This window comes from Panulirus ornatus, chromosome 5 (genome assembly GCF_036320965.1).
Source record: "Panulirus ornatus isolate Po-2019 chromosome 5, ASM3632096v1, whole genome shotgun sequence".
Taxonomy (NCBI): domain Eukaryota; kingdom Metazoa; phylum Arthropoda; class Malacostraca; order Decapoda; family Palinuridae; genus Panulirus; species Panulirus ornatus.
Genome location: NC_092228.1, coordinates 11,754,115 through 11,767,531, shown reverse-complemented (window position 1 = coordinate 11,767,531; position 13,417 = coordinate 11,754,115). Strand labels below are relative to the sequence as shown.

The following is a 13,417-nucleotide window of genomic DNA, read 5'->3' as shown; positions in this document are numbered from 1 at the left end:
CTAGCAGCTTGCAAGTAAATCTTCATTGAAGTTTGTCAAGAGCAGTGAGTTTACGTGGAAGCATACCGGCAGGTGAATGGTTCAAAGGCGAATCTCTTTATGTGACTGTGAAGGGAAGGGTAATTTTGAGAGTGACTGATGTGAGCATATTCTCTTAAGCTACCTTTATTTAATGTTGGCTGAGACGGCACGGGCAACTGAGGACCTAATCAAGGCCATCTCATCAACGCTCTCTCTCTCTCTCTCTCTCTCTCTCTCTCTCTCTCTCTCTCTCTCTCTCTCTCTCTCTCTCTCTCTCTCTCTCTCTCTCTGTATGACTGTGAGACCGACTGCCGCTACCAGGACTTGATGAACCCACGTGCTCGACCCTGGGCGGCCCTCCGTGACATCAGGTTTAACTGCAGCATGATGAATGAATGTAGAGAGAATGGTTACCATAACGTAGGATTCGGATGGAAAGACGATCCGTCATGGATTCGGCTGGTGTGAGGGGCCCCTGAATCTCGTTCGTCGTCACCTTGCCACTGCAGTTACACACTTAGTTTCACCAAGAAGTTTGCCGCTAATCATGTCTTATTTCCTTTTTTGAGATACAAACGTATTTTATGACCTTAAAAAAAAGAGGGTTATATGCTGTGTGAAGCGTTTGTTTATATCAAGACTCTTCATCGTTCAGAAAGCATTCCTTGCACCGAATTTTGCAAATAATCATACTCTAAAGTATTTTGGTAACTGTAGTTCCTTATTATACTAATTAGGAATGAAAGAAGAAAAAAGGCAAACAATATGAAAACAGTTAATGAAATCCTGTCCAATAATCACGTCCCTGGGGAATACTTTAAAGTCCGATTCGTAACCGTAAAAGAAAGCGATGGGGAATGAAAACGGGCGATGTATAGTGGTACAGCGCGAGAGACAGCAACCAGCGGCGCGGGACGTTATAAGGCAAGTGTTAGCGAGTGTGTCGGCAGTTCAAAACCATGGCGGGTGATGGCAAGGCCTGGACTGTTCTGTTGTGGGTAGCGATGGTGGTGTTTGGTGGAGTACCTGAGACGCGAGCCGACAACTTCTTCACCAGAGGTGTTGAGGTGAGAAAGCGTTGTTGTGAGTAATTTGCTCAAATGATTATGTATTTATACTGTGGTATAACATTTAGCCAGTTACCGTGACCTGTTGTAGCCATATCAGTATAAATCCTTAAACGATAAGATTCTAATAGGATTAGAAATTTACTATCTGTGACCAAAGTTTTTGGTCGACAAACATTATTATATAGAATAGCAAGCAACGTACACTAGTAGAACTCAGCTTTTGAACCAAGAAAGTCTCGTTCAGTATGTCGAGGAAGTGTGTGACTTGGAGGTACTTTACCGAACTGTAATCCAGTTTACAGGTAATGTAACGAAGGTAATGTTATATATATCTTACAGTTTTGGGACGCGTCTTTGTGATTGGTTTAAAATTCTGCCATTTTGATTTCGTGGGGGCTTGCATATGATAGGATATGGGTGGTTAGCTTTTGATTTTGTTAGAAGTTTTCGTAATATCTGATGTTCGTATTGATGTTTGGTCAAGAGAGAATTCCCCTTGACTTCTGTTCACCAGGAGAAGGGACATCCATGACTTCATCAACCAATATAACCAACCCTCCTTAAGCTATAAGTAAATGTATACAACATTATGCATCCCAGAAAACTGGATGAAGGACAGAACTCTGCGGTATAGGAAACAGCTCATCCCAGGCATATTGATATCTTGCCCTGCCGAGCATGTGTACGGAAAGCCTGATAAATGGATGCATGGCACACGTTTAGCTGCTGCTTCCCATAGCTTCTGAGCGGAGGCCGCCCACTTGAGGATTAACTGTTATGATACCTCTTCTGGAACAGTTAAACAATGGAATTTTTCTTCCTTCTTTAGTCCTCCCTCTTCATATAACCTTTTTTCCTTTAAGGATCAGATTTGTAAGTTGTGGAGCCCTGGTTGATCCACCCCCCTCTCTCTCTCTCTCTATCTATCTATCTATCTATCTTTCTATCTATCTCTATCTATATATATATATATATATATATATATATATATATATATATATATATATATATATATATATAGGAAAGGATCACAACTGAGCGCGTGATCAAGTCCACAGGGAAATGAAACACGATAAGTTCCCAAGTGCACTTTCGTGTAATAATCTCATCATTAGGAGAGATACAAGAAAGAATTGTAAGTCGGTTGATATACAACGAAGAGACGTCCTAGCTGCGTCTCTTCTTTGTATATCAACTGACTCATATTTCTTGTATCTCCCTTGATGATGTAATTAGTACATGAAACTGCACTTCGGAACTTATATATATATTCACCCAAAATGGCCTTGATTGGGGCATATTATTTGCCCGGGCCATGTAGGTGACTATAGGAAAAACAAAAGAAATTCTTGCATCATTCCTATGGGAGTTTCACACAGTAACGAAAGGTCTGACAGCTGAAGCAAATCTTAGTGATCGTAGACTTCAAACTCCCAAAACTGGAGTCTCTAATCATCATTGATGTATCTGGTAATTTAACGACCCCCGCCCCCACACATACGTGTATACTAAACAAACAGATAACTTGAAGAACACTGGGATGAAACAATTCAAGTAACTGTACCACAGAAGAATATGAAATCCTCCGAAGAAATGCGATGGAAATATATGCGAAACATCCCGAACAAGAAACAAATTGAGACAGCGCCATATGAACAGGTCAGTTGGCTGGCTGACCTCAACATTCAGGGTTCTTCGACACTCAGTAACATCCAAGAATCTCTTATCTCATTGTGGGAACGAAAGGATAAGCAGTAATTGAAAGTCTACATGCAGAGGGGAACTGCAAAGACGGAATGAAACTGGTGATGGCACGTTTTCTTGGCCACTCGCTCCAATGCCAACGTTTGGAACTACCTTTTGTAGTTCATCATCAGATTACCTATTGATCAGTTTTATAATTGTCTCCCACACTGTGACTAATGTCAATACCGTTAGAACCTTTGTTATTCATCTTGCATACCAAATCACTTCCAACAGAGTATCCCGCAAGATTCCTCACTACGTTCCTGCGTTGAGATTATCCCTGTATGGAATTGTCATCTCTTTACGCACCCAAAACACACCGTATAACTGAACTCAGGGCCACACTTTAGCTTGCAAAACGCAACAAAAAGTAGAGTGGGCATCCTCCCGGACCCCGCGGCAAGGTCGTTCGTTCTTGATCCCGGAGGGGTGGTGAGTTTACAAGTTGGATTGAGACACGGTTTAGCCTAAGTATGTCCCCAGGTGATCCGGGATGGCTCCACTTGATACACGTGAGTTGGGACATGGTAAAGCGACGTAGTCCCACGTTAAGGCGGAGTAGGGCGACGTGACGCGGTGAGGAGGCGGTGGTTAAGCCCGGGTGGGGCGGGGAAGGCCCAGGTAAGACAGAGTAGGACAAGCTGAGAGGGGTTGGGGCCCAGGTTCTACGAGGTGTGGCACGACTGGAGGAACAATGGGCCCAGAAGATTCCCTGGTACAACAGCGACGAAGCTAAGTCAAGGTATATATATTGTATAACTTTATTGTTGATAAGGTTTGTAAACAGTTCACCCTGTCCACATAATAAGTTTATGATACGCTCATTGTCTGTCTTGGACAATCACATGTTTACCAAATGGCTTCCTAGCTACGTCTCTTCGTTGTATATCAACTGACTGTCATTTATCTCTTGTGTCTCCCCAGATGTGATTATTACACGAAAGTGCACTTGGGAACTTATCGTGTTCCATTTTCCCGTGGACTTATAAGAATATATATATATATATATATATATATATATATATATATATATATATATATATATATATATATATATATGTTAAGAGACGGAGCCTAATAAGTAATCACACACACGCACATACCTTACCATGGGATTGGCCGTAATGTTTCAGAAAAAAAATCTTGTATTATGCTGGTTAATCCAAGTTGCTGCTGTTTTAATCTAATATACATCCTCAACCTGTTGCATTTTGTTTTGTTACATTGATTAGCTTGTTCTATGAAATTTAAATGATGATACATCATTGGTTTTAAATACCTAAAGGATTTGAAAATATTTAGAATTCATGAAAATGTAATGTTAACAAATATATCACTTGCATGTAGTATCTTACATACTAAATTGAAGACTCGTTCACTTTGTAGTAAACAGTATGGACAGTGATCCTCAGCATCTTTTTTTTTTCTTTTTCTTTTTACAGAGCGGAACTGCAAGCACATACACAACTAAAGTTAAGAGATTAGACGGTTTTACAGTTGAAGGATTAGTTCATAACACGTTCCTACGTAACCAGAAAATACGTTACGCCGAATGTTCGTTCATCCAAGAGAAATTTGAATTCTAGTACGAATTCCAGCTTCCTCTAAAAAAGATAAATGCTGCTCAAGAAAACAACTTAGAGAGGGTATGCAAGTGTACTATAGTCCTGCAGCATAATCATCAGTGCATAGGTATCGCTTCCAACAAAACGCCAGACATAAATGAGTCCGACTCAGCCACACATTACAGAGTTGAAAGTGAAAGAATATGGGAGGGAAGATGGGTGCACGACGATGGGCGGGAGGCAGCTTAGGATTCGAAATGTGGTTGTTTGTTTTTTTCGCACTCATACCTCTAACCGCTGCCTCACCTTGCTTCAAATACTGTTTCTTAATCGAGGGAGATGTAATATATCTGTGAATGATGATGGAAATCCAAGGCTTTTATAGACATCTTGCCAGTGAGGTGAAGTTGTCTCACATGATCCCCAGGAACGTGGATCAGGAAGCAGTTTCCTTTGTCGGTAGGGATAAACCTTGACGTGCGCCAGCAGCCCGGCATGACCGTCTTGACCTTTTGACATCGCGTTTCCACGAGTCAGTATCGTTATTCTTCCTGACTCTGCCCCCTTCCCCCTTCGTCACTCTCGTATAGCCAAATTAGACTACACCGCACATCACTCTTAATCGTCTGACTTCATATAGTTTTGGCATTGTGGCGGAACTTCCACACAAAACTGCAACTTCGAAGCTTCCCATATCATTTCTCCTTGCTTGACGTTGCGGGGACAACGTACAGTTATAGCTGCCACACTCCCAGACACCCACATCATGGCTGAAGCCTGCAGGTACCATAGCTGACGGTTACCGCACCATAGCTGAGCCACGTCATGTCTGACGGCTGCCTCATCATAACTTCTTTTCACAAATATTCGGATGATTTACGTTGAATCAGGTCAAGATGTCAGCCAGAAGTCGTGTCCTCCTAATCAGGGTGAGGTTGGCTCGAGTGATCATTACGAAAAGTGGCTCCACAAAAACATTTGGACGCATGTCTTACGAAAATAATTCTTGGGATTGTAACATAGTATTACTTTCTTTGTCATGTTACAGAACCATGACTCGTTTTAACATGACAAAAACAAGAAGCTATTATTCTTTAAATACATGATTTGCTGTTTCATAAATATCCCCCAAAGGAATATAATACATGATTGTGAACACCTGTTGCAAGGTACACCAGCAGTAGGCAGCATATCCTACCAAAGTCAAGCCGCAGATCTCGGGGGTACAACACACTGTGCCGCCATGACCTTCGCTCCACGGGTCTTCCTGGGCATACCTGTGGGTCACGACTTGGTTCGTATTTCCATCCATCAGCTCCCCTACGCTCGGATTTATCTTTTTAAAGATAATTCTAAATTTAAGACACTTATACTTAAAAATATTTCTCCAATCGCATATAAAAGTATGGGCGAATTTCTGACAATGTGTATATGACATTAGGCCTACCCCTTTCTTCCGGACGTCCCCTTACAACCGGGTCGAGTTCAGTGGATAAGTTATGTATCCTGACGTTAGGCCTCGTCTTACGAAGCCTTAGATAATGAGGCAATTATATCCTCGGGAGATTATCGTATTCTCTATTGATCGTATTTACTCGGAACCACTCGAGCTCTTCTAGGATAATGGAAAATTGATCACACGAACTCACTCATAAGTACAAGGTCAGTCAGTATCGACGGCGAGTTGAAACGCAAGGCATAATTCCCGAATGTTCCTTTGGAGGCTCCTGCGCGCGCAATACACAATATCTTGAATTTGACTCCTGTCGCTTTACCAAGCGCTGATGCTCTAATGGTGATTCATTGATTGTGCAAATGGAGAATGATCAGGAACCATAGAACGATATACCTACACCGTTACGGAACACGCTTCCCTGCAACAAGATATGACTTGAATGATGTCTAGCGTAAGACCTAAAAGCATTCACGCGCCCGCCTTACTGGACATGCCTGCTGTGCTCCCGCAACTCGACGTACCACCGGATCATGTCTTACACCCTTTTTCTTGTGTTTGTCATTCTTCATGTTTCCGCGTAGTTATTTGTGTTCTAACTTTTTTTGTTTTTACGTCTCAAATTATAGTGGAGGCAGTTGCTGTAATTTTATACGTAAAAACAAACTAAAACGCTCCACAAGGTCACTTGAGCTGAAGGAATGCAACTAGTGGGTTATATATAAGTGGTGACGTCCGCACCATTACAGTACAGGTCGTTATATGAGTTAGTCTAAGGTCATTCGGTAACGTTAGGTGTCGGTTGGTCTTGCCTGTCTTCATTCAGCAATATCGAGTTTCTTATATGTTTTAAGCATGCCGGCAGTCCAGCAGTGTTGTATGTGTCATGGGAAGTTTGGCTTTCAGTTTTTCCATAATCTTTTTTAGACTGTTGATATACAGGCATGGGCCACGTGCACAGTGAGAGTGTACTGGCCTTTGGATCATCCTTCACACCTGCAGAAGGTTTTGGAAGGTTTTTCGTTTGGTGGATGAACTTTGACGTTGAGTGCATCAATGGCTCTGGCAGTCGGTAGGCCTGAAGCTCAGACATCTATCTATATGCAGGATATGCCAGAATAGACGGATCCCAGAAAACACTGATGCATGGTATCCATAATTTCAGTGTATTATTATACTACTGGGCAGACACACTTCAGGAATTTATCAAACTCATCTTGCCAGATGTCGAAAAGCGAACGTACGACTTCAGGTAGTAATATTGCTGTGGACGCTGAAACAACCCAAAACAATCCTTTTCCCCTATCATATGGGCAGACCTTTTAAAGACGTGCGAAGCCTTTGTTGCCACTAACGACAAGAAGTTGTTTTCAGACTTTGGATGATGCAGAGGACAAGGAACGCGACGTCAAGCTGCAGCATCCAAGGTCAAGTGGAGTTCCACAGGTACCCTTCTCAACCGCAAACAATATTGCTTTGCAGGTGCTCGTGATGAACCGTATACCTCGCTGGACAAAGGAACTCCGTCGTGGCACCGACAGTAACAGTCTTCTTATATGTTGTATAAGTACCGAAAACATACTCATGGAAGGTGTGGAGAAATATGGCCCACTTGTTTTGTCATTTTACGAGCAAACCAGACAGCATTATGATTTCATTATGGATCTGGATTAGGAGAACTAGGAATGCCTTTGATAAGCTTTCAGTTACAATAATCGAGAAGTTATAAATTTCGTAAATTTGTGTCTACAGCTAAAAGATTTGGGTGCTTCACATTTTGATAGGCTTCCCAGTGTGTCTGCATGTGCATTTTGGTGAAAAGGATAAAAAAAAGATATGTAACCTGTATGGAGCAGGCTCGTATTCAGAATTATCAATGATTTTCATAATCTTGATCTAAGCAGCTATATAAAATTATGGCTCGATTTGTATGATTTCACTTGCATTTACGGATACTAACTCTTTAACTGACATACTGCTTCGAATGAAGTAAAAAAATTTATTTTCTTTTAACTGGATTAATTATCATGTGATTAACATTATAATTAAAAGTAACACTGCAGAGATTTTAGAAATAGTCTTGATGGATACCTCATTTAAATTCACCATCAGTATCATTTACGCCCCCTAAGTTATATTCAAATGTTAAACAGATTTCTCCCAACGTCATTTGTTTGCTTCCTTCCTCTATGGTTCTAAGTTTCTTGACCACAACTTCAGAAGGACCCAATGGTCCTTTGCTGTTTGTTTTCCTTTGTGAGTTACGCTGATAGATTCACGAGTTGTTTCCCTTTATATATGTAGTTACTGGCACGGCTAACGAAGAGGAACTTGCATTGTGTGGGTGGTATGACGAGAAATAAGATATAGACGTAATTTTATGTAAGGAATTATGCAGATGATGAGGAAAAAGATTGGTTATATTGATGTACTGCATAGCCAAACAGCTTTTGAGAGGGGATTTACATAGGTGTAGATGAATTCTAATACATCCTTGTTCATGGATTTGTATAGACCATTAAGTTAGAGAAACCATATTTGTCATTCTGTCCACTTAATGTGAAGGTCATTCCATGTGTGGAAGGAAGGATCACTTGCTAATATTACAGCTTGTGCCTCAGGCTATAAATAGAGCTGTTAGTGAGGACAGGAAATGGCATTCTCAATTGAGTACGGAGCCATCACGGGCATCAGGGTAGGTATAATAGGTGCACGGCAAGGTTGAGGCTGGCTGACGCTCCTCATCCTGCCTGCCACATACCGGGACAGGCTCCCGAGTACGTGACTGTCGGTAATGTGTATGGTGAGGGATACTTACGGAATAAAGTTCATTGTCGACTATATCGTAGAAGTAATATGACTAATGAATCAGCTGACAACTGATAGACCTGTAAAGAAGATGAGAAGTGGTCAGGGATAATCAGGTTCAGTCATAAACGTACATGGATCCAATTTGGTGGAGTGAATGGGACAAGGATCAAGGAAGCTGGGAATACCCTGGAGAGACAGCAACGGGAGTATCGTGGCGGCCAGATGTCAATACAAAAACAAGTTCATCGCGCCAGAGGGAATACCCGAATCTTGCTGATACACCCAACTGGTTTGTTTACAGTCGAACACCCTACGTTGATGGATGCTTTACCAATATTTTTAAAGCTAAATGAAATAAATGGCAAAGGCCGAAGTTACTATCAATCCACAGAGCTAAATTCCCATCTTGCTCCGTATACAGTAATTAGATTAACTGCTGCCAACGCCATAACAGGGACAGTGTCCAGACGTTTATGCCTTTCCGAATGAGAAGTAAACAGTTGTGCTCGTGGTGCAGGATTAAATCCCTTAATCACATTGGCGAGGATCCCATCCTCTGTGTCTGGTACCACCACAACTCATTCAGACTCCTTGCTCTCCTTCTGATCGTGCCTCTTTGATACTAAATGAATCGATGTAAAGAACGTCTGATGAATTCTTAAAAACTCATGTATTGATTAATCATTAAATATAATGATCACAGGACACGAGTGGGTACACCGCATAGAAAAACAAACAAAATGTGAGCGAACGTTTTACAAAGGGAGTGATGACATCATGGTTGTTGTGGGGGGAGGGAGTTTAGTGCCTAGTCAACATGCAGCTTCAAGGTGACTCGATGTTTCCTCTGATTGTTCCATTTTTTTATATCTTGTCACCTCTACAAGTGTGTGTGTGTGTGTGTGTGTGTGACAGTTCTATCGTCACCAGTTGGTGTGTATTTGTGGTCACATTCATCCGAGCATGATAACCGTAGTATAAATACATGCGAGAAACGTAATACCTACGCCGACAGGAACCTGTGTGGAGGTGAACGTGTTAGGTTGTGTGGCATGTACTTGCATAAGTATTCATGATTTTAAGAAAAAAAAAAGTGCTGAATGATGGGAAGGTCAATTATATAGCACGTGCATTAGAGGACAGTATCTTGCCATACACATTTTTGCTAATGATTTTATTTTCTTCATGGCTGAAAATTAGGCAGCACATGTATACTTAAAGTCTTTTATTCTTGATAGAGATTGGTTGGTCTTTAATGGAATACCTTCCTTTCCTGATGAAGATACTTAACTTTCCAGAGGGCCAGACTACCATTGCATGTAATTCCTGAGTTTTTCGCTACCAAGTAAGTAATACGGATAGAACAACTGGCGTTCTCTCAGGTTACGATACTACATAAACACAATCACTTGGGCTTTTTGGTAATGTGAATTTTGCCCACCGGTTTCTTCATTGCTGTCATTACGTCTATACCTCTCTCTCTCTCTCTCTCTCTCTCTCTCTCTCTCTCTCTCTCTCTCTCTCTCTCTCTCTATCTCTATCTATCTATCTATCTATATATATATATATATATATATATATATATATATATATATATATATATATATATATATATATATGTATGTATATATCACATCTCTTTCCTCCTCTGCTTCTTTGATCATCTTACCGTCTACTAGAAGCCTAGTCCAGAGGATGTCTGTAGTGGTCGGTTAAACGAAGTATCTCATGAGTTATATATCATCTCTTGACGTAAGTCTTGCCTTCTGCCTCACGACCCTGCTACGGCCGTGGAAGGTGTATCCTTGGTTTTAACTGACTCATTTCCTTTCCCAGCGTATCCATGAGTCAGGTTAGCCATGTGTTTGTCATTCATTCTTCCCCCATGCTGAAGGATTCATGGGTGCAGCAGTTACACGGTCTGTGCAGTTAAGAAGTGAAATTAGGTAACGCTATGCTGTATCTAAACTTAATAAGCGTATACAATTGAATGTTTAGCCAGTGACATTTAAAGTAGACATATTTTGCCATGTTTTTTTCATTCAAAGTACCGTGTGTGTGTGCGTGTATGTGTTTCACTCGAACCCTAAAGAAAATGGCTCTCTTGCAGGGTAGCAACGATGACGAGACTGCTGCGATTAGGTTCCTGGCTCAGTATGACCGAGAAGCCGCCCTCATGTGCAACCGCTTCATGAAGGCCAGCTGGAACTTCAACACCAACGTCACCGAATTTAACAGGCTCAAGATGGTCAGTGTTTCGAACTCCTGGTCTTGCTATATTTATTATGCTCATCCGTATATTCTACTACTGTGCCTTGTTTTTTCGTTATTCATTTATTCATCTATGAAGGCTCTTTTTTTGTATTATTTTCCTCTTTATTGCCATGCTTTTTATATTATTTTTTCTCGTGCAGGATATGCTATTATTCCTCCTGCTCACAATACTAGTCGGGAATGTTTTTACTCTGATTCTTGTTTCATAGCAGGGTCATGTCTTGTTTCATAACAGGGTCGTGACTGCAAGGGATGGCTAATATTTGTACCAACCGTTGTGATATGTCATTGATTTGCTTCATTGTACTTTTGAAAAGATATGAGAGTTGGTCACTACCAGGTAACCCAGTCAGATATGCCAGTGATATCTAGATGTACATTATAGCACAGTATCAGCTTCTGCCAGTACTTCAAGATGGGCGGAGAGTGAGTTAGGACCATAGACCCTAATCAGCACTACGGATCTGAGACCCTAATTAACAGAATGGACTTGAAACTTTTATCAGCGCTACGGACCCAAGACATGAACGCTACGTGCCTTTCTCTTTCCCTACACCTCAAAGCTTTGGAACTTTCTACCTTCTCGTCTTTCCCAGATCTTATGACCTGGCACATTTTAAAAGACAGGGTTTTCACTTTTCCCCAGAATTCGTACATACTTTCCCTTTGTCTCTTTTTCGCTTTCATAATTGTCTCTGTTCTTCAATACAGTCCCGGCCTTGACATGTACTTATCCGTGAATGGAGCCTCCAACGTGGGGGGAGGGAGAGAGAGAGAGAGAGAGAGCACTTCGGGCTTGAGACTATAAATAACACTAGAGCCTGTATTCACATACAGCAGTACTGCAGTAAACAGCTGCCTCTCTGAGCAGCTGTGAGGCATATCAACATCTGGCTTTCTCTCAGCAAGGTTCAAATCGCAGAAGCTTGTTCAAAGGCGAAACGCTGTAGCCTGTGCATGAATTTACAGTATCCTTTCCCCCGCGAGATTGTTCATAGCAAAGCAGGCACACTCTTCAGGAGTTCATTCAGTTTGCTCGTTCAAGCCGACATACCCTTGTAGGGATTACACACGTTACGTGCACTGCCATAGTTTTGGCCACGGCATTCCCGTATGTTGAGCCCAGTACCTTGAAGAAATATCAGATATGCGTTTCTCATTCAATTTCATCACCCTTGTGTACTGTACTGTTGACTTGCAGAACGCTCCACAAGTTAATTTCGCAGAATGTAACAAGTTGATCAAAATGAACCTTCGCGCGAATTTACATATACTGGATATTATTAATATCCTTTTGTTCATTCGATGATACTGAATATCTTGAATCATTTGTGCCAGTGATCTTGCCCGGCTTCTCGCACAAACATTCTAACAAGTACTTATTTCCCTTGCCCTTGGTAGCTATATCCTGAAAGTGTTGTGCCAAGAATGCATCACACTCGGCAATCAGTTCCAGTAGACAGAGGCATTTGATTTCTTACCATTGTCTGCAGACCCTGTCGTTAATCACCCTTTCTCGTCTTCCAAGTAGTGGTTCATCACAGTCACCAAACGCTTCACAGCATTTTGCCAGTAGTTTGTCAGCTCATCAGTTTATTGATGAATGGGGTAGTGAGTTTAGCCTTCCTTTTCTTCGCTCTGTCTACGCGTGTATGACATGAGGATTGCTCGTGCGCGGAAACTCTCATTCATCGGCAAACTGCCACACTGAAGCCGACCTTACTCAGTTGTATTAGTGGCAGTACTGGATTGTTGGTGTTTGAAAGCAGTACCCCCGGCCAGTGATTAGTGAGTAACACAAGCACTTACCTTCGACCTTGTCACCACAGGCACGTTTACGAAATGAGCATGTCCAGAGTTCAGCCACGCCCTTACTGGATTGATGTGACAAATTCATTTGTCATAGCTGCTCGTGATTTATGCAAGGCGCAAGTCTCTCCAGGGCCTTCCCTCCACAATTTCACAATAGCCAAGTTGGGCCACATACAGTTAACGTGAAACATGGCTGCTCCACATCGATGTTCATTCCATTTGGTGCGCCTCGAGTAACAAATGCTTAAGAGGGAGGCTTATCAACGGATATGGGTGTGTCGCCTTTAATAGGATGCCTCCTCGGTAATCTTCCTTGCCTAACAACAGTGACAGGGGGAAGCCCGTCAACAAATGCCTGTCTGTAAGCTTCAGGAAGAATATATCTACCTTGCGTAACACCATTGTCATGGGTAGGCCCATCAACAGCCCACGAAGAATTAAGAAACAGAAGTTGTGCGATGGCGAAAGTTCAAGAGATGGGGCCAGACGAGTATAGAGCTTCCTCCCCCATGCAGTGTACATAGGAAATTACAACAGAGCAGCCTAGATCTGACGACAATCGGAAAATCTGCATTGACGTAATGTAGTCAACTTTGTAGTCGTGCTGAGAAGTGCTAAAAGTAGGTTAAGAGTACTGAGTCTGTGGTTACGTAACGGTGACATAA

The 13,417-nt window shown here is 41.8% G+C and overlaps 1 protein-coding gene across 1 annotated transcript in view; it reads left to right on the top strand.

Moving 5' to 3' along the window:
- Positions 1–971: 971 nt before the first annotated feature.
- The window catches only part of LOC139748492 (angiotensin-converting enzyme-like), a 38,938-nt gene continuing 26,492 nt past the window's right edge, over positions 972–13,417 (top strand). Inside the window, 2 exon segments of the mRNA XM_071661569.1 lie at positions 972–1,088; positions 10,777–10,914. Coding sequence (XP_071517670.1) covers positions 981–1,088; positions 10,777–10,914 — 246 coding nt within the window. The 5' untranslated portion in view covers positions 972–980.